Source organism: Zootoca vivipara, chromosome 9, assembly GCF_965207765.1.
Source record: "Zootoca vivipara chromosome 9, rZooViv2.hap1.1, whole genome shotgun sequence".
NCBI classification, from domain to species: domain Eukaryota; kingdom Metazoa; phylum Chordata; class Lepidosauria; order Squamata; family Lacertidae; genus Zootoca; species Zootoca vivipara.
The window spans coordinates 12,880,158-12,902,377 of record NC_142592.1 but is presented as its reverse complement, the minus strand read 5'-3'; the positions used below and the strand labels follow the sequence as shown (position 1 = coordinate 12,902,377).

General features: G+C 44.6%; 1 protein-coding gene across 1 annotated transcript in view; it reads left to right on the top strand.

Moving 5' to 3' along the window:
• IL17REL (interleukin 17 receptor E like) overlaps nt 1-22,220 on the top strand; it is a 47,743-nt gene that overhangs the window by 2,737 nt on the left and 22,786 nt on the right. The window contains exons 2-4 of the mRNA XM_088676976.1: nt 14,298-14,325; nt 19,435-19,584; nt 21,381-21,490. Of these exons, the coding sequence (XP_088533102.1) occupies nt 14,298-14,325; nt 19,435-19,584; nt 21,381-21,490 (288 nt within the window). The remainder of the gene's footprint in view (nt 1-14,297; nt 14,326-19,434; nt 19,585-21,380; nt 21,491-22,220) is intronic.

Below are 22,220 nucleotides of genomic sequence, written 5' to 3'. Positions count from 1 at the left end.
GGTCGGTGGTTCGAATCCCTGTGATGGGGTGAGCTCCCGTTGCTTGGTCCCAGCTCCTGCCAACCTAGCAGTTCGAAAGCATGTCAAAATGCAAGTAGATAAATAGGAACCGCTACAGCGGGAAGGTAAACGGTGTTTCCGTGCGCTGCTCTGGTTCGCCAGAAACGGCTTTGTCATGCTGGCCACATGACCTGGAAGCTATACGCCGGCTCCCTCGGCCAATAAAGCGAGATGAGCGCACAACCCCAGAGTCGGTCATGACTGGACCTAATGGTCAGGGGTCCCTTTACCTTTACCTTTAAAGTATAGTCCACTGATTTGGTTCTTCAGTTTCTGCAGAACAGGCATGAAATTCTGAAACTCCAAGGTGAATTGCTAAGAGATTTTTAAGTGGACTGCGTTTTCATTCAGTTTATTCTATGCGCTCAGTCTGCATATCAATTATTACAGGGTACCCCCACCCCACCCCACCAGGAAGACTGATCTTTTCCTGCTTTTTGCTTGTGTAGCTTTTGTTGTTTCTAAAAGCAATGCATGTGACTAATAATGAAACTACTGCAAAAACTGGCGGCAAGCCTATTTTAAAGGTGTTGTAGGTTAACTAACCAGGTCAGTTCTTTTGGACCCCTGATAATTTGGCAGAAAATGATACACTTAGTAGTGAGTAACACCTCTCTCCCCCCCCCAACACAATGGGACTTGCTTCTGATTAAACATATAGAGTATTATCTAGCGGAGTATTACAGGGAAAGTCCATGGTTTTAATTGTATCTTTATGTTGCTTACTCTTTTTTCGCAAGAATAAAAGTCCTAAAACGTGGACCTCTCTCTCTCTCTCTCTGAAAGAATATGTAGAGGAGGAAATAATCAAGGTAAGCTGGGATTTCCCTGTCAGAGGAAAGTTGGTTTAAAAAAGCAGCCAGTGAATCATGAGGGAGTTCCCTCCCTGTTGTGGCTTTGGCCTCTTAACCTTTGATAAGGCTCACCTAAGTAGCCTGCAACCTGTGTGTGTTGAAACCTGCTCAACATTAACACCCGGGGAAAGCTGTGTGATCATGATAATTTATGGGCAAATACTTTGCAGTGGTTCGGGCTTGCGGCTTACGGCTTTAGGGTATTATTTAGTTATTAAATTTCCATACCGCCCTTCCTCCGAGGCGGTTCACAGCATAAAAATACAAAATGAAAAAAACCAACCCAAAATAATGAAACAAGAACAAAAACAAGCGATAAACCCTCCCCGCCAAGCATTTAAAAAACCATAGGATGTTAATCAGCCAAAGGCCTGGTTACAGAGAAGCATATTCTCCCAGCACCTCAAGATATGCAGGGAAGGTGCCAGGTGAGCTTACCTGGGGACAGCATTCCACAGAAAGGGAGCCACCACAAAAAGGCCTGTTCTTATGCTGCCACTCTCCAGATCTTTCATGGAAGAGTCACACGATGAAGAACCTCAGGTGATGATTTCAGGGTCCAGGTCGGTTTACATGGGGAAGAGATGGTCGCTGAGGTACTGCGGTCCTGAGCTTTATAAGTCAAAACCGGCACTTTGAACTGTGCCAGGAAGCATAATGATTTCTCCAGCATCCTACCTGAAAAATTTGTTCTTCTTTCCTTTCCTGTGTTCTAAAAAGGTAAAGGGACCCCTGACCATTAGGTCCAGTCGTGACCGACTCTGGGGTTGCGCGCTCATCTCGCATTATTGGCCGAGGGAGCTTCCAGGTCATGTGGCCAGCATGACAAAGCCGCTTCTGGCAAACCAGAGCAGCACATGGAAACGCCGTTTACCTTCCCGCTGTAGCGGTTCCTATTTATCTACTTGCATTTTGATGTGCTTTCGAACTGCTAGGTTGGCAGGAGCTGGGACCAAGCAACGGGAGCTCACCCCGTCCCAGGGATTCGAACCGCCGACATTCTGATCAGCAAGCCCTAGGCTCAGTGGTTTAACCACACAGCACCACCTGGGTCCCTTCCTGTGCTCTAGAGGGCACCTAATCAGATCAAAGCTCTGCCTTGGTCATGCTTGACCTTTCAGACCAAGATATGCAGACCTACAGGGAGTGGGAGATGAGCGCAAGTTCCCATTGATCACTTGCGTTGGCAAAGAATCCCTTGAGGCTCCTTACGCATCTTTAGTTCCAGCATTCTTTGCTGATGACCTACAAGTGTCTAACAAACACGTTTGCTTTGTTTGTTCTGTGCTCTATTAAAAGACACAACTAGTCCTGGGAAAGAAAAGAGGACTACTTGGACTTGCCCACATACTTCCATGCTATTTGAATCAGCAGTGGAATTTTTAAGAGCGCGGGATTTTGTAGGTTAAGTCACATCAACACCATTCATTTAAAGCACTCGTACCGTTTTGAGGCTGAATAATGATAATAATAAATTTATTTGCTGCCCATCTGGCTGATCTACCCCAGCCACTCTAGGAGGCTCCCAACAAATTAAAACACAAAACACCAGACATTAAAAACTTCCCTATGCAGGGCTGCCTTCAGGTGTCTTCTAAAAGTCAGATAGCTGTTTCTTTCCTTGAAATCTGATGGGAGGGCGTCCCACAGGGCAGGCGCCACTACCGAGAAGGCCCTCTGCTTGCATGCACACCATACATTTAAAAGCACTGGGCTGGAATCCTGAAAACTGTAGTGTATAGAGCTCCAATTCCCAGCACGCTTAACAAACTACAGTTCCCAGCGAACTGTAGTTTGATAAGGTTGTAAGGAACCGTAGCTCTGCGAAGGGGATTCCGACAATTCTCAGCACTGCTAACACTGTAGAGCTCCCAGGTTTCTCTGGTGCAAGCCAAGTGGGTATAAGAGTGTGGGTGACAATAGCGAGAGGCTATAGCACAGTGATTACAGCAACCGCTTTACATGCAGAAGGTCTCGGGTTCAATCCCCAGCAGCTCCACAGAGGGCTGGGAGAGTTTCCCTGCCTGAAATCCTGGGCAGCCACTGCGAGTTAGTGCAGGCAATGTAAGCTAGATGAGCCAACAGTCTGACTAAGTCTAAAGCACCTTCCTATAACATTCCTATAATTTCTGTTGCTCTGAACTGTGTCGAGGGACTGTGCTTGACATCCACTCAGGGCTTGAATTTCATCCCCTCTTTCGGACTTACCGTATCACCAAAGGTTCACCCGACCCCAGGCTTCCTCCTCGTTCTGGAATGTGCCTCCCCCCTAGCCAAACTATTTATAGACCACAAAAGAGAGATTTTCTTCCTCATGTGATTAAGGTAACTGCTGCAAATGGTTTGCAGGAGAAACGACATTGTTCTGCCACAGTTGCAGAAACAGAAACCGGGATCCTCTTTCTGCAGATAGAATTCCCCGGACTGCCCAATTAGCTACACTAGCGGCCCAAATGGTGGAAACCTTTTTGGGAAAAGCGTATTTCCGAGGTTTGATGGCTCAAAACACCCGATTGGCTCTCTAAATACTCGTGCTCATTGGCTACATTCAAATGAAGGGAAGCTACTGCATATCAACCTAAGCAAGTTGTGCTTCCTTTTTCTGGTTATTTACCTATAACTTTGAATAGAATACAGATAATTGAACAAACCTTCTTGTATTAGATTCTTCATTAAATTATCTTTCCATTGATATATAATTTTATGGTATAGCTCCACAAAGAAAGTGGTGTTATAAGCCATCAAACCTCAGAAATACACTTTCCCCAAAAGGTTTCCACAGTTTTGGCCACTAGTGTAAAGCGCTTGCTTGCTGGCAGCAAGAGGATGATATTTGATTTTTGCTGTAGCGAGTCTGCTTCTCTTCTAGAAGCCCATGAGGAATGTCTGATTTGGCTGTACAGTATATGTTTTGATGGGACAGGGACAGATTTTTTATGACTTCTGGTCAAGACATTGAATTCCTCCAGTTACATACCACTCTGGTTACGTAACTTTCAAGTTATGAACGCGTGCGGAGAAGCGCTCTGCGCGCTGTGCACGTGCACAGAAGCAGCGCCTCTAGTTACATTTTTCCTGGGGTGTGCACAGACCCCCCGGAATGAATGACATTTGTATCCGGAGGGCCTACTGTATATCAGAACAGAGGTCAGTCCAAGGAGACTAAATCACTTCCCCAAAACATTTCCACAAAAGAGGAGGGTTCAGCATTGTCGCAACAAGCCGCATTGAGCACAGCCGACCAGTTTAGGTCCTAAACGCGATCCAAAAGCAAGACCAGGAAACAGTCCAGGGCCAATATTACAGGGAGGTCAGGAAACCTATAGACATAGGCCCAAGGAGTCGGAGATTCATATTGTTCCCATCTTCAGCTCTCAAAGATGGATGGGGTTGGTGGGTGTAGGCAGATTCACGTCCTCTGACAGTTCTAGGGGGTTCTTCGTCAGGTATCAACCCATTTGGTCCCTCAAGGGAATCCTATTTTTTCCCTTGGAAATGATTTTTATTTGATTTTACAAATTCATTCACATTCAAAATCACAAGTAATAAAAATTGCACAAGATTCCTCCGAATCTCAAGACTTCCCCCCTCCCCTCCATGGGTTCTTTAGTTAACTTTTTCAACTGCATTCTATAAATCCTCGTTTTCAATACTCCATTGTATCCAAAGTTGATGTAACATGACAAGAGTTATTCAAGTAACGGCCAAAGTGTTCAAGTGTTTACAGTGGTCTATCAAATATAGCCGCTGGAACAGATTATGGTGGTGAGTAGGGGTTTCACTGTATAGATTTCTCCCATTATTTGTCGAAGCTTTGATCCTCCTGGTTTCTGATTTTCCCAGTCATTTTTGCCATCTCTGCATAATCCAATATTTTAGTCTGCCATTCCACCCTGGCAGGGACCATGCCGTCTTTCTAAACTCGGGCAAGCAGCATCCTTGCAGCTGTTGCAGCATACATAAACAGTCTTTTCAGTTCTTTTGGTATCTCTGCACCTACAATTCCTAACAAAAAGGCTTCTGTTTGTTTTTTTAACAAACATTATTTTAAACATCCCCCCCAATTCATTGTATATCATTTCCCAGTATTTCAAGGGAATCCTCATCATTAGATTCAGGCTGCTTTTCAAGGTCTGTGATCTGTTAGGGATCATAGAATCATAGGATCATAGAGTTGGAAGAGACCACAAGGGCCATCCAGTCCAACCCCCTGCCAAGCAGGAAACACCATCGAAGCATTCTTGACATATGGCTGTCAAGCCTCTGCTTAAAGACCTCCAAAGAAGGAGACTCCACCACACTCCTTGGTAGCGAATTCCACTGCCGAACAGCTCTTACTGTCAGGAAGTTCTTCCTAATGTTTAGGTGGAATCTTCTTTCTTGAAGTTTGAATCCATTGCTCTGTGTCCGCTTCTCTGGAGCAGCAGAAAACAATCTTTCTCCCTCCTCCATATGACATCCTTTTATATATTTGAACATGGCTATCATATCACCCCTTAACCTTCTCTTCTCCAGGCTAAACATACCCAGCTCCCTAAGCCGTTCCTCATAAGGCATTGTTTCCAGGCCTCTGACCATTTTGGTTGCCCTCCTCTGGACACGTTCCAGCTTGTCAATATCCTTCTTGAACTGTGGTGCCCAGAACTGGACACAGTATTCCAGGCGAGGTCTGACCAGAGCAGAATACAGTGGTATTATTACTTCCCTAGAAGGATCTGGCTTGTCCTTGTAGGACTCCATACTTGGCTCCAGGTAAGGGCTACGTATCACATCAATCGCTGCACAGTCATGCTCTTAAGACAGTTTGTGTACCCTTTCGGAAATGGGGAAGCCGTAATCAACATGTTTGTTTGAGATCATTTAAGCAATACAGTATTCCCTTTCCCTCGGAATGCTTTTACAGGTCTATTTTTTTTTAAGAATTACTGTTAGCATTTTATTCATTACTTCCTTGTATAATTCCAGTACGGGCAATAAAGAACACTTGTCTTTTATTCTGTTTCCCTTTTAAACTTCTTCCTGGTTTTTGGATTGCTGTTTGCACCAAGCTTCTTTAATATGGCTTCCTCTTAGCTATATATATCTTGGCTAGTAGGCTGAGCCTAAGGGACAGTCCCTGGTAAAGGCGAAATTTGAGAAATCAAATCTTGCCCATGACCTTTGCAAAGGCTACAGTTCCTAAGTGATATTTCCTTGAAAAAGTTGTCTCAGTGGCATCGGTGTGTGTGTGTGTGTGTGCGCGCGCGCACACACACACACATTCTGGTGGTGGGCAGAGCAGAAAATGCTTATTTTATTTTTGTACAGGGGGCAAGTCTCTAAGAACACTCACATGTCCCTCTCTGTCTCTATCCAGGCAAGCAGGAAGCATTTTCAGAGATCAAGGGCACCTGCTAGCCAGGTAAAAATATCCAGCGAGGGTGAAAACAGAACTGGTGAATCAGTGGTGTAGCGTGGGAAGGAGGGAGGGAGACAAGGGTGGTTGCCCCAGATGCAAAGGTATTTGGGGGCGCAACATTTCAATACCTGGTGCAGCTGTGCACTTCCGTAAGTGGGCTCTGTTGAAAACAGCTTCTCCATTCAAACCAGGAAATGACCTCTCCAGACAAAGGAACGACTCTTCTTATCTCTGCAGCTCCGCCCCCCTGGGTGATGCAGATGCTGTTAAGCAGTTGAATGTGCATGTGTACTCCGTCTGTTTCTTTCCCTCTCATCCCCTCTGCCTTGCCCCGGGCACTGGCAACCCACGCTACGCCACTGCGGTGAATAGTCTGGTCTGGAGAGATGTGGCCTAGGAGGGTGTGCAGTCTGATTTTAACCAACAGGTGGGGCTGTTCCTTAGCTCAACCTATAGCTCTCACTTTGACTTACGGTAATACAATCCACAAGCCAGGAAGAAGCTTAAAACAAAACAAAGAACTTTATTGCTGATAACCGACTGAAAACAGTAAAGAAAAACGAGAACAGAAAGACAAGTCCCATACTCAACGCATTATAGCGTTATAAAAAAATTCCTTCAGTAGCACCTTAAAGACCAACTAAGTTTATATTTTGGTATGAGCTTTCGTGTGCATGCACACTTCTTCAGATACACTAGAAACAGAAGTGTCAGACCCTATATATATACAGAGGGTGATGGGGGTGGGTGGGAATGGGTGATGGGCTGATGGGAGTGGTAAACCTGTAGATGGCTGTTAATGGCTGCTGATGGCTGCAATTAGTCCTGGGCTGAGGTGCTAAAGAAAGCTTGATCATGCATAATGAGATAAGAATCCGATGTCTCTATTCATCCCAGGTGCTTCCATGGTTTTAAGCTTGGTAATGATTTCCAATTCAGCAACTTCTCTTTCCAGTCTGTTCCTGAAATTTCTCTGTAATAAAACAGCTGCTTTGAGATCTTGTATAGAATGTCCTGGGAGATTGAAGTGTTCTCCTACTGGTTTTTCAGTCTTATGGTTCCTGATGTCAGATTTATCCTTTGGCGTAGGGTTTGGCCTGTTTGTCCAATATAGAGAGCTGAAGGGCACCATTGGCATTTGATGGCATACACAATGTTAGAAGATGAGCAATTAAATAGTCCTGAGATGGTATGTTGGATGTTGTTGGGGCCAGTAATGATGTTGTCCGCATTATAGCGTTATAAGTTTCTAATTCCTGGACCACACTTCTAATTCCCGGGTGCTGGGCACTGGATTTAGCATGTTAAAACCAAGCCAGGCATGTTCAGGGGATTGCTTAGGATGGGCCATTAGGGAAGGCAAAAGGAAAGTGATAAGCCGCTAGGGATCTCGGGCGAGAGAGGAGTCTTTCCTTGAGTTGGGTAGAAGAACAAAGACCCGTAGTAGAGTTTCAGGTTTGCAATTTGCCCTGGTGTGCTCTAAAGGAAAAGTCGGAAAGCTGTGAGGCAATGGAAAAGCCATCTAGGCAGCTGCCTAGTGCAAAATTAGGAGTTATGGAAGGGGGAGAGCAAGGCAAGCTGAAGAGCGACAGGGAGGGAGGCTGATGGCTGCTTGAAACCAGGACTGTGCCTATGAGACCCTCCTGAATGCAATGCTGTATACCCCTCTATCTGGGATTCAGGTTCTATATAGGTAAATAATCCATATATGATAAAGACACCACAGTCTTTGCTGTGCCTCATTTCCAAAGGAAACGCAAACCCCAGGCAAGCACCTAGAATCCCTGGAATCTCGCACGGCTGTGGCGATTGGGTTGGTGTGTAACAATAGCAATTTATCTTTGTACATTTATTTGCCTTGCCTTCCTCAGGATGCCACTAACCAAACAGCAAACAGCAAAAAATAAATTTAAAAAATGCTCAAGCAAATCCACACCCGAGAAGTGAGAGTTTGAGACTTCTGGTCCTGGCTCATTTTATGTGTGATGAGGAACACACTTTTAATATGCATGCAAATTATATTGTGCCCAGCTTTACTGATAAGCAGAGATTTCAGGTCCCTCTTTAATGTGTATAGAGAAGAATGACTCAGCAGTTTCCCTTGTACAAGGAAATGGAATCTGACTTTGCAAATCAGGCAGTACCGTTTCTTATCTTTTTGACACTGTTGGCAATCATGACCATATTCATGCGTGTGTGCGCGTGCTTATATCCCTCAATTCCCCCCCCCCAACAAATTCCATTGATGCAAATAGACAAAGAGCAAGAGAAATAAAAAAATGTGTTTGTTTTGTGTAAATCCTGTTTCTTCAGTCCAAAAGATCTCCCTGCGTTTAAGAAAATTAAACACAGTGAAAGCATTTAAAAAGAGAGACGCACAGCAGTGACATAAACCATTAGACCTGCAGTAAATATAACTAAATCAGAAATATCAATAAACCCTTGGGCCTAAAGGATCAACAAATCTAAAGGGTGTTTCAATTGGCACAGTGCTATGGAATGCCACAGGCAAAAAAGACATAGGCCTCCTTGGAGAAGACATTCTCAAGCCAAGGGACTGCATGGAAAAAGTCCTTTCGCAAGTTGCTGCCTGCCTCACCTCTGAAGGCAGGAAGACTTGGAGAAAAGTCTCAAAGGATGCTCTGAATACTCTGGCAGGGTCCTGTGGAAGAATGTGGAATACTGGAGCTGAAAGGTAAAGGTAAAGGTACCTCTGACCATTAGGTCCAGTCGCGGACGACTCTGGGGTTGCGTATTCACCTTGCTCTATAGGCTGAGGGAGCAGACAGCTTCCAGGTCGTGTGGCCAGCTTGACTAAGCCGCTTCTGGTGAACCAGAGCAGCGTACAGAAACGCCGTTTACCTTCCCACCGGAGCAGTACCTATTTATCTACTTGCACTTTGACGTGCTTTCGAACTGCTAGGTGGGCAGAACGAACAACGGGAGCTCACCCCATCATGGGGATTCGAACCGCTGACCTTTTGATCAGCAGGCCCTAGTCTCTGTGGTTTAGACCACAGCGCCACCCGCGTCCCCCAATCCTGGAACTGGAGACTGAGTAATCCAACCCTTGCTCTATGTAGGAAATCCAGAACTAGAGCGTTTCCATGTGCTTGTCTGGTCTCTGCTTGAAGACCTCTAACAAGGGAGATCCCACTACCCCCTAAGTCAGGGGCAGGGAACCTCCAGCCCAGGGGCTGAATGCACGCTCCCGTCCTCCCTATATGGCCCTCGGGACTCTCACCAGCTCATACCACTCAATGGCCCCACTAGGTAAGGGGTGCATGTTGTTGGTATCCATCCGTCTCATGAGACAATGGAGTGCGCCTTCGAGGGTGAAGTCAACCTTCTGGGTTAGCAATGGACAACCCAGCTGCTTCTGCTCAACCTCTTGGCAGCTTTTGATAGTATTGATCGTGTTATCCTTCTGGACTATCTCTGGGATGGGCCTCAATTGTGTTGTGTTGCAGTCGCTCTGTTCTGACCTGCAGAGCCGTGTCCAGAGAGTAGCTCTGGAAGAGTTCTCTTTTCTTTTTGGCAAATTAATTTATTTGGTTTTACGTATTAAGATTTACATTCTTTCCACAACATCTTACATAAAACGAGATCCCCACGAATCCCTAGACTTCCCTCCTCCCCTCCGTGGGTCGCATCATTAAACCTTTTTCTACTGATTTATAATCATCTCAATTTTGTATCTTCATAGCATCCATAGTTCACGTTACATTACAAGTGTTATTGCAATCCCACTAACGATTTTAACTGTTTACAGTGGTCTCCAAGGTAAGTTATCAGTTTCCCCCATCCTTTGTTAAAGTTTTGGTCTTCCTGATTTCTGATTTTCCTGGTCATTTTTGCCATTTCGGCATAGTCCATCTACTTGATCTGGCACTTTTCTCTGTCTTCTTTCCATCTCTGGGCTATGGTACTGACACCCGAGCAGCTATTGTCACAAACATAAACAGTCTTTTCTGTTCCTTTGGAATTTCAGCACCGAAAATTTCTAACAGAAAAGCTTGTGGGTTTTTTTGGGGGGGGGGGGGTAAATGTTATTTTAAACATTTTTTCCAATCCATTATATATCATTTCCCAGAATACTTTTGCTACCTTACATGTCCACCACATATGATAAAAGGTGCCTTCTTTTTATTAACATTTCCAACAGATATTTGCACCTGTCTTATATATTTTTGCTAACCTACTGGTACATCATTTTTATATAATTTTCTGGAAGGGTTCTTTTTGGGCTTTGGGTGTATAAGCTATGGGGGTACCACAGGAACAGAAGCTGATGCCCACATGCAGGTCCACTAAACTCATATCTTCACTCTCCCGGTATGAATAACAAAGCCAATTAAAACCTGAACTGAACGAGGAAGTATAATAAACAGGGCACACCTAAGAGGGGCTACGCAGAGGTAGAGTAGCTGGCCATTCCGATTAGAAGGTCGGTGGTTTGAACCCCCGTGTCGGGGTGAGCTCCCGTTGCTCAGCCCCAGCTCCTGCCCACCTAGCAGTTCAAAAGCACGTCAAGTGCAAGTAGATAAATAGGGACCGCTCCGGCGGGAAGGTAAACAACATTTCCATGCGCTGCTCTGGTTCGCCAGAAGCCAGTGGCGGGGGCGCGCGCGGGGGCGCAGATGGAGAGCAGGCGGAGGTAGGGCTGGAGCGCGTCCTGGGGGCATGGTGTGCCGCCTGTGGGGACAGGGCGCCCAGCGTGGGCAGGGGGGGAGCTGCGATGGCACCCCGCCGGGATCATGCTGCCGGGGGCGGTTCGCTCCCCCTGCACTCCTCTTCCTCTGCCAGTAGAAGAAGCGGCTTAGTCATGCTGGCCACATGACCTGGAAGCTGTACGCCGGCTCCCTCAGCCAGTAAAGCAAGATGAGCGCTGCAACCACAGAGTCGTCCGTGACTGGACCTAATGGTCAGGGGTACCTTTACCTTTACCTATTACTTTGTAAAAATAAAAGTAATAATTTTTTTTAAAATAATAAAAAAGAGCACTCCCACCACATTCCCATAGCCCACCCAGGATGGAGCAGGGCTCCAGCATCCTGTGAGAGATCCGGCTCTTCCTTCCCAAAGCCCAGGAAGCTTCTACCTGGCTTTGGGTGGAGGCACAATGCTCACATGCACGATGTCAGGACATTGCCCCCCCCCCACATCATCCTCACAAGCTGCTGCCTCTGTCCCTAACTGTTCCCCAATGAAAAGAAAATCACTGCGCCTCACTGATTCTCACCCCTGGTGGCCTGTTTGAACAGTGCCCCCCCCTTTCTTCTTTTCCACGACACCCTTAATTATTACAGCATGAGTGTACACAGTGTGATTGAGCAAATTCTACAGATGGGGGGAAAGTACTTCTTGGGTAATTTATGAGTCATGTTTTGCCGAATTCTTCTGCTGAATGTAGGTTAGCGGGTCACCACAAAGAATTCTCAGAAATGAATTTCCCCAAATATCCGGATTTCTTAAACAAACAAACAAACAAACAAACAAACAAACAAAACAAAAGGAGTCAGCCACACCATCCTTGTCCTGCTTTGGACTGGAACAGTTTCACTGCTTGTACAGCTGCCATTGTTTTGCTTGCTTTTATAACTGAATAGTGTAATGTTGTAAGCTGACCTCCGGAGAAGGGTGGGTAGGAAAATGTAAAAATGAATGCATCATTTAATACTAACAGAAAATATATACATATACACATACAAGTATATATAGTATATATAGTCACAAACTAATACAGTGGCACCTCAGTTTAAGTACATAATTGGTTCTGGAAGTCCGTACTTAACCTGAAGCGTACTTAACCTGAAGCGAACTTTCCCACTGAAAGAAATGGAAAGTGGATTAATCTGTTCCAGACGGTCCATGGAGTACTTAAACTGAAGCGTACTTAACCTGAAGAGAACTTTCCCATTGAAAGTAATGGAAAGTGGATTAATCCGTTCCAGACGGGTCCGCGGAGTACTCAACCTGAAGCGTACTTAACCAGAAGTATGAGTGTAATTGGTTCTGGAAGTCTGTACTTAACCTGAAGCGTACGTAACCTGAAGCGAACTTTCCCATTGAAAGTAATAGAAAGTGGATTAATCCATTCCAGATGGGTCTGCGGAGTACTTAAACTGAAAGTACTCAAACCGAAGCATACTTAAACCGAGGTATGACTCTATCATCTATCTATCTATCTATCTATCTATCTATCTATCTATCTATCTATCTATCTATCATCTATCTATCTATCTATCTATCTATCATCTATCTATCATCTATCTACACACAGGTACACATACCCTAAACATTTTGTAACTCTAAGTTTGGCCTCATTGAGGGCCGTATTTCAATATGAGTAGGAAAATGAGAGTACCCCTAAACATTTTTTAAAAGAAAAAAAGCACTGTGTATATATATATATTTGTGAAATCGTATTCTGCCAGGGAGTTTCGGAATTTTCAGTCTGCCTATGTTTTTGCATAATTGAATGCAAATTTGTGTAAAATTTTATTTATGCTAACTGACGTTAACCTTGATACAGATCTGATTTCCCCCTTTGCTTGCCAAGCTTTTGCTCTGTGATGGTTGGATGCATAGATGCAAATAAACACATCTGAATCTTGTGGAGGAACTGAGGCAGAGCCCATCGTTTGGCCAGTTAAGGCAGCTGTTTTTTTTGGGTTGTATTTTTTATTTTGCAATGGGGGGTTGGTCATGAAAGGGCATCAAACAGTCAAGATCCGAAAAAGTACTGACTGTTCATTGTCCACCTCTCTCAAGTGAAAGGCTGTGCTTTTATTCCCACGAAGCGTAGTAGCTTTAAGCAGGTTTGCAGCCAAAAATCTTAACCTTCTGAGAGAAGGCAAGAGAGAACAGATCAGATCAAAGGAACTGCTCTAGTTGTTCCCGTTGGATCAAAGAACAATTCTGGATGTAGAATAGAAGTGGGAGATGTCTGGCACAGGTCCCAGTTTGACTTGCACAGCTGTATTATTCAGGGGACCCAAAGAGACCAGCCCACCCCCACCTCGAGTTGGTGCCCTTGTGCATTAAGAACTTTGACAGGTGAGCAGGGCAATGCAGCTGTCAATCATCTGATGTCATAAGGACAGAAAAGGTTCTGGACCAACATTTTCTCCCCACTGTCTTTAACCCAACGGAACCAGTAGTTTTCTGGACATCGAACTATATTTTGAACCCTGGTTCCAGGTTGTTTTGGTTGTAGCTCTGCAGTGCAACTTAATTGCACTGAAACTGAATGGAAAACCTAAGCCAGGATGCAGAGACAGTCAACTTCATTGCTTCTATTATTTAAATACCTCTAGTTTTGGTGTTGTGAAACATGTCTGTAGTTTTTTTTAAAATATGGTCTTATATAAAATCACGTTGATGTGTCTGTCTTGCCAACAACTCTCTGGAGTTATCTGTGTTTTCTTAATGCTCTTTTGTTTTTACTACACATTTCTTAAGTAAAAGTTTGTAACCTGTTAAAATGATAGGCATCTTAAATTTCTGTTTAACAGGCAAATTTCTGTCTTAGTTGTAAATTGATGAACAGTGTTATCTTACGTTTTTTTTTAAAAAAAGTATCTTAATCAATTGTTTTATTTTTGGTGTTAGCCGCCCTGAGCCTGGTCTTGGCTGGGGAGGGAGGGGTATAAATAAAATTTATTATTATTTATTATTATTATAAAGGGGTGGGAAAACTGTGGTTCTCTAATGTTTGCCGGACTTCTCACCCACATCACCCCTGACCAATGGATATGCTGATAGGGGCTGATGGAAGCTGGGATAACAACATTTGGAAGGTCACAGGTTTCCTGTGACTATCCCATAAGAACAAATAATTCCACCTTTTTTTTTTAAGGATTGGGCTTTCAGAGTGCCCTTCTCTGCCGCTGGAAATGTGTGAACATATGCTTGTCATTGCCATACATATTCCTTAGACAAACAGTTTAAATTAACTTTTTTTTTCATTTTTCTTCCTTCAGGGATTTCTTTGCAGAACACAAACTTCTAGTAAGTATAACCTTTTCATTGTTCTAGAAATTAAAGTATCCAAATTCCTAAGCGGGTTTCAAAGCTACTTCGGAGCTTGCCCCCTGAAATCGCCTGCTCAGCCGTCGACATCACCAGTGATTCTCAACGGCTGTCTTGCCGAAATATATGACAACACATGAAAGACTTTGAAAATCAGCCTTATTTCTAATATAAAAATGGGGCCTGGTTTTTAACACAGAGACACTATTAAGCAAAGGAACGCCAGCATGTGGAAACTAAGGCTTCTGCATAAAATCTTAGTTCAGCTGTTAGTGACTGATACATAGAAATTATCATTCCATCACCACTGAATATTTGTGCTTCCTACTTTCTTAATAGGGACGCGGGTGGTGCTGTGGGTTAAACCACAGAGCCTTGCTGATCAGAAGGTCGGGCTTGCTGATCAGAAGGTCGGTGGTTCGAATCCTGGCAACGGGGTGGGATCCCGTTGCTCCGTTCCAGCTCCTGCCAACCTAGCAGTTCAAAAGCACGTCAAAGCGCAAGTAGATAAATAGGTACCGCTCCAAAAGGGAAGGTAAACAGCGTTTCCGTGTGCTACTCTGGTTCGCCAGAAGCGGCTTTGTCATGCTGGCCACATGACCTGGAAGCTGTACGCCGGCTCCCTCGGCCAATAACACGAGAGGAGCGCCGCAACCCCAGAGTCAGTCACAACTGGACCTAATGGCCAGGGGTCCCTTTCCCTTTCCCTTACTTTCTTAATGCCCAATGTCAGCAGCTTTCAAACTTTCTACCTTCATGGGCTGCTATCCACTTCTGCTTTTTTCTTCCTGTCTACCCCAGGGATCACAGAATCATAGAATTGTTGAGTTGGATGGGACCACAGGGATCATCCATTCCAACTTCCTGCAATCCAGGAATCTTTTGCCCAATGTGGGACATGGCCTTGGAATTAAGAGGGATGGGTGGCCCAACCTATTTCCAGTCTATGACCGTTTCACAAGTGCTGAATCACAGGGCCATTCAAGTCCCAGTTTGGGGTGTGTGAATAAAACAAACATGCAAAATTTGCATGTAAACTGTATGCACTTTGTACATAGGGCAAACACATTCTTCCTCTAAAATACACATTTCTGTTTGTTTTTCAATGCCTCTCCCAGTAAAATATGCCTTTTTTAAAAAAAAAAACTGCAAAATTTTGAGAAGTGTGTACTCTGATGGATAGCTGTGTTCTGATATGCATACATAAATCAGAAACCAGTAAATTAGATCAATTTGATTTAAAATGCACACCAAGTGATTTTATCCTCCACCCCTAGCCTATATCACGGAATCTTCTGTGCCACAGAGGACTCTCGAAAGAGGCGTATGTTCTAGGAAACCCACTCAATTTCATATAGAGAGTTGGTCAGACATGTTGGGTCTAATCATCTCAGGGATCGTATTGCACACTCTGGAACATACCAAACCCTTCTGTGCCACTGAGCTTGTCGTATTATTTATTTCATTTAGGAATCGCTTGCCCTAAACAACCCGAAGTGATTAAACCATAAAAAACATCAGCAATCAGAACATCTCTAAAACAATTTCAAGTCCAATATAGATACAGATCAAGTCAGAATATCAGGGACAGATTCCCGCTTGTTCATCTCTCAAGAAAGTTGTGATTGGCAAACTGCCTTTGGGAGAAAGGTGTCAGTCATTGCTGATCTTCCTTCTGAAGAATCCCTGATAAGCTTCCATATATCCTCAGGATTCCCCAGAACATGCTTCTATGAAAATTCCCATAATGCACTTGGAAAAGCCCTAAGAATGGCACATTGTGGCATTCCTCCACAGTGAGTAGCACGCATTTGCAAGAATATCCATTCAGTAGTTCTTGTACTGATCTGATGGTGGTGATGATTGTATTTCAACTTACTGGTTGCTTAGTACGAAAAGTTTCCAAGCAACTTTCATAAAGGTTAAAAGCCCAAAGATGCCCCAAACCTAGAAATAACCCATCAATTAACCCATCAGAAAAAACTCCAGCACCAAAAACATTTAATCCAATAGGCCCTCCATGAGATTGCCATACAGTCGTGTGAAATAAGATCAGTAGATGAGAAATCTTTGTGTCCGCGATAACAAAAATATTCAGACCAAATAGTTTGGAAGGCTATGGTGCCCTCTTGTGTAAAACTGCCATTTAGCCACAGCTTTGCAGGAGTCCTTCCACTTTGGAATTTGAATCCTGAATCCAATAATAATTCCCCAGAAATATTTAATGGGCTTGACACCACTGTGCTATTAATTTAGTTCCCCCACAAGATAATCAGAGCAGCTCAGGTCCTGTGGGCCAACGGCTAGGAAACTTTGGTTCGTCTCATATTGGACTCTAATTCCCACCATCCCTGAATTTGGCCAACTCTACTGATGACAGTTGTAGTTCAGCAAGCTTCTGACAAGCCACAGCTTCACCACTCTAGGCCCACATGGAGCCAGTTCTGATATGACGCAGCAGAAAGGGCAAAAACAGAGTTGGCTTACAGAAGAGGCCAATGGGTATGTCAATACAAGAAGTGTATGAACATCCCTATTCTCTTGAATGCTTCCTAAATGCTTTGCAATCCAACCTGGCTATTGCACTTGCTTTTAAAAACATCTTCCTTCCTTCCTTCCTTCCTTCCTTCCTTCCTTCCTTCCTTCCTTCCTTCCTTCCTTCCTTCCTTCCATAATTTTTATTGCTCTTCATGTAAATACAAGAACAACATATAGTCCAGTGCTACATTCATATAAATTTTCATATGCAGCACACAGTACACAAGGAATCATAGCTGCCAAGTACCCCGTATTCCCCGGGAAACCCCCGTTTTTCCTTACCATTTCCCGATGGGCTCCCGTTTGAGCTCCTCTCCCGTAAATCTCCCTTAAATCCGCTCCTGCTGGCAGCCATTTTTCTGGTGCAGGTTTGCCCACCTATAGGCACCAGAAAATGGCTGCCGCTGGCACCAGAAATAGCTTCTACGCATGCCCGGTGGCCATCTTAAGGGTGGCCACATGGCGGTGGCCTTCTTGGAAGTGGCTGCATGGTCACCCCTAAGATGGCCGCCGGACAACTTCTGGTGCACCTTCTGGTGCCGCTGCTGCTGCTGATCCCGTATTTTTCTGCGGGAGACTTGGCATGTATGCAAGGAATATGTTTATTTATGCATTATGAATTCCATAGTCTCCAACAGTTCTATGATGAAAATAGGGTCGTCCCATTCCATAAGGATAATTTTACTATTTATACACCACACATCTTACTGGGTTGCCCCAGCCACTCTGGGCAGCTTCCAACATATATAAAAACATAATTAAAACATTAAACATTTTTAAAACAACACACTTTTGTATACAGGATTGCCTTCAGATGGCTCAGTGGTTGGATAACTCCATACCCTCCAACATTTCTCCAATGAAAAAGGGACATCCTAAGGAAAGTGGGACATTCCGGGATCAAGTCAGAAACTGGGACAGGGATGTCCCTGGAAAATAGGGACACTTGAAGGGTTTGCAATTCAAGTATCCTCTCCACAGAGATTCTTGTGTTGAGGGTGGAATAAAAGTACCTCCTGCCTCATTTATACAGGAAAAGAATGGGAGCCAAGTCTCGCCAAAAGTGTGTATCTTTGAAGTGCCTTTAATTACCCTTCTGTGGCAAGGAAGGCATTCCAACAGAGCCACATTCCAAATATTATTTATCCAGATTTCAATGGGATTTCTATAGGTTGTTTCCAGTATTGGGCTATTGTTAATCGGGCTGCTGATAATAGAAAAACAACCACAACTAAGTCTCTGCATTTAAATTTATTGTTTAAATTTGAGTCTAATGATAACAAGGCAAGGGCTGAATTGGGCGGAAGGCATTTCTGCGGAATTTTGGAAATTATGTGAAATACCTTTTTCCTAAAGGAGTATACTCCACCATGTACGAGAAAATGTGCCCATCTCTACAGCCTTTCCAGAATAAGGGAGAAAAGGTAGTGTTTATTTGGGCTAGACATGATGGAGTCCAGTGGCAGAGAATGAGCACTCACACTTTACATTGCGGGTGCCCTTTGCGAGATCTCGTGCGGTGCTACAATTCCCAGGGAACTTAATGGCAAATAGGGGCTGGCCTGTTATTATTTGGAGGTTCATGCCCAACCTCAATAGTCAAGTTTCATTGCTGGGAGGTGGGGCCAGCCGCATTCATATATAGGGGGTGGAGCCGACAGTAGCCAGGCAGTCGACTCAGGAGATTCACCCTCCCTACTCTCCCTTAGTTTAATGTTTTCTTGTTTGCAGGTTAACTTTTTCTTCCTGTTTAGCGGGCACTGCTACAGTCTTTGACTGGTTGCTGTTGAAGGACTGGGAAGAAATTGTCCTGCATTGGCAGATTTTGTTTTCCCCATAGCAATTCGTCACAACTTTGGCGGTTTATGGCCTTGGGTGGAATCCTTTAGTCTTTTCTTGCCTATAATGGGGGGCGGGGCATGAAGTGGTGACTCACACCCTCCCCACCCGCAGTGGCAATTCCAGAGTCCCCTCTTAAAAGGGGTTATATAATGGGTGTCACTGGCCATACACTGAAAAGTTGTCAGTGAGCTACCCTGCGTGCGGGGATATGGGCTGGGCTGCCTGCGTACAGTTGTCGCACAGAGCACCCCCATATCCCATTTACCCTGATGTGCCCCAATTCCCCCTGGCTGGGGGGCTGGCAGGGATACACGGCCAAGGCCTAAGCCAGGGATCCCCAAACTGCGGCCCTCCAGATGTTTTGGCCTACAACTCCCATGATCCCTAGCTAACAGGACCAGTGGTTGGGGAAGATGGCATTTGTAGTCCAAAACATCTGGAGGACCGAAGTTTGGGGATGCCTGGCCTAAGCCAAGGTCTTCCTACATTTGGAAGTTTAATAAAGTTGTGGCCTAATTTTAATTCCATAACACGTTGTCAGAGTCTTTATTCCTTCCTTATGATCCCTGGGGACCGGGGCTGTCGCCGCCTGGTTACGCAAAGATAATTTTAAGAGAAGCCTCCTGTCAGCCAGCAGAGATTGTTTGTAGGGACAACGCTTTTCAAACCATTTCCATGCACCTTTTAAATATATAGGTCTATTCACAGGTGGTATTCTTAGTAGCTTCTGCCATCCTGCTCCTGCCTCTCTCTCTCCTACCACCCTGAGAAGCATGAAGCTGTGGACCGCAATGAAGTGTGCAGGACAAAGGCAATGCTCTCTTCTCTTAAGTGTTAAGGGGACACTACATCTCGAGGGTAAGTAGGATTCAATGTGGAATCTCAGCAACAAACAGGGCGGGCGCCGTTGCAGGATGGCGACAATGCCTACTCTGGATCTGGCAGTTGTGCTGGAGGCAATGGGTTTTCTTGGACTTCGGTAAACCCTTTTGTCAGGGACCGTGCTGAGGAAGGCTGCACTGAGGAAGAATGGTGGGAGCCACCCCCTCCCCCTGACCCTGAATCTTCCCAGGAGCAGGAGGACAGTATAGATTTGGAACAGTGGTTCACAGAGGGGCAGAGTTCGGAAGTAGGAGCTGGGAAATACTGGATGGGGAACAGCTAGCAGAAGAAACACTAGAAGAGAGTTAACAGATTCATTCCTCCGCTCAGCCAAAGGTCAAGAAGAGCTCAGAAAATCTCAGAACAGAAGGCACAGAAATAGGGCTGGATTTAGGTTTGATGAGGCCCTAAACTTGTGAAGGTAATGGGGACCTAAATGGTATAATGTATGGACCTAATGGGTATCTAATGCCATTTGCACATAACAAAATAGGAGCCTACACAACACAAAACACTGTTGCTGTATGTAGGTTTTATTTTATTTTATTTTATTATCTTATATTTTGGAAACGTACATCCAATTTTTCCCCCCGTTAATTTTTTGGGGGGCCTCCAAGAGAGGGGGGCCCTAAGCTATAGCTTGTTTATCTTATACGTAAATCTGGCACCGCGCAGAAAGCACAGAGGGTACAAGCTCAGATTACAAGATGTAGGAGTGATGTAGATTAATAGGGATGGAAGCGGGTGTGATCCTTAATTGGGAGCCCCGCCATTCTGGTAAGATGCTTGCTGGTAAGATGTGTTTATTAAAGAAACTAACTGGTAAGAATTTCATATCGTTTGATCTGCTCATTTACGGCCATGGGGGAGGAAGCCGATTCCCCAAAGCCTGACACCTTTTTGGCTTCACCCAGGCTCAGAAAGTGGATCGCAGCCTGCCTGCCTATTTGGCCAATGACAGGTGGGCTGTGGTGCCAGCCCTGCCCCTTGGAGGATTGGATTGATCCAGCAGGCTCCACTCTGGTCTGCCCCATGGGTTTTTAATCCCAGGGCCTAGTCCACCTCCTTGTCCAGTTTTGAAAAACTGTGCATGTTTCACCTACGCTCCAACATTTCTGTGATGAAAATAGGGACGTCCTATTCAATGATAGGAGGGATGTGGGTGGCATTGTGGTTTAAATCACAGAGCCTAGGGCTTGCTGATTGGAAGGTCGGCGGTTCAAATCCCCGCGATGGGGTGAGCTCCCGTTGCTCGGTCCCTGCTCCTGCCCACCTAGCAGTTCGAAAGCACGTCAAAGTGGAAGTAGATAAATAGGTACCACTCCGGTGGGAAGGTAAACGGCGTTTCCGTGTGCTGCTTGCTCTGCTTCGCCAGAAGCGGCTTAGTCATGCTGGCCACATGACCCGGAAGCTGTCTGCCTATAGAGCAAGATCAGCATGCAACCCCAGAGTCGTCGGCGACTGGACCTAATGATCAGGGGTACCTTTACCTTTTTATTCAATAATAATAATCTCCTTGGCTCAGGGGCCACATAATGAGGCTTACTGATAAAACATAGAGTTAAAGCTGTAGTGATTGCTTTATTTTCCAAATAAACACACAAAATACAAGTTATAATTGATCAGTGGTCAAGTCCATCAACACTGAATCTTTCTGTTTGTTTGCTTAAAGAAGATAGATTTCCTGAGTAATATTTTTTTGGCCTATTTGGCAGGCCAAATAGGTTTGAGAAGAGAGCATGACTTACAAGTATTTCTAAATTTATTTTTAGAAAATATCCGTGGCATGGAAATTTGTTATCTCTCAATGGAAACGCAGAACTCTCAGTGTGTGAGAGTGAAGATCTCGAAGGACATAAATGTAAAATCTGCTGTAAGGAAGGTAAATGCTTCATTACACTATTGTCAAAACTTTGCTGTTTTTAGATGTTAAGAACAAGCTATTAAATGCAAGGCTGTGTATATATATATCATGTATTTAAAGTACATTACTTCCCCCCAAAGAATCCTCTGGAACCACAGTTTACCCCTCGCCATTCTAAAGTTCCCAGCACCCTTAACAGAGTACCGTTGTACCTTGGAAGTCAAACAGAATCCGTTCTGGAAGTCCTTTCAACTTCCGAAACGTTCAGAAAACAAAGCACAGCTTCCGATTGGCTGCAGGAGCATTCTGCAGCCAATCAGAAGCTGCGAAAGCCATGCTGGACATTTGGCTTCCCAAAATCATTTGAAAACCGGAACACTCACTTCCGGGTTTCAATCGTTCGGGAGCTGATTTTTTTTTCAGGAGCCAAGGCATTCAGGATCCAAGGTACGACTGTACAGTTCCCAGAATTATTTTGCAAACGTGATGTGCTTTGAATCACCTCCTGGCAAATAGAAGGGGAAGAAATGGAGGCAGTGAGAGATTTTACTTTCTTGGGTTCCATGATCACTGCAGATGTTGACAGCAGTCACGAAATTAAAAGACGCCTGTTTCTTGGGAGAAAAGCAATGACAAACCTAGACAGCATCTTAAAAAGCAGAGACATCACCTTGCCAACAAAGGTCTGTATAGTTAAAGCTATGGTTTTTCCAGTAGTGATTTTTGGAAGTGAGAGCTGGACCATAAA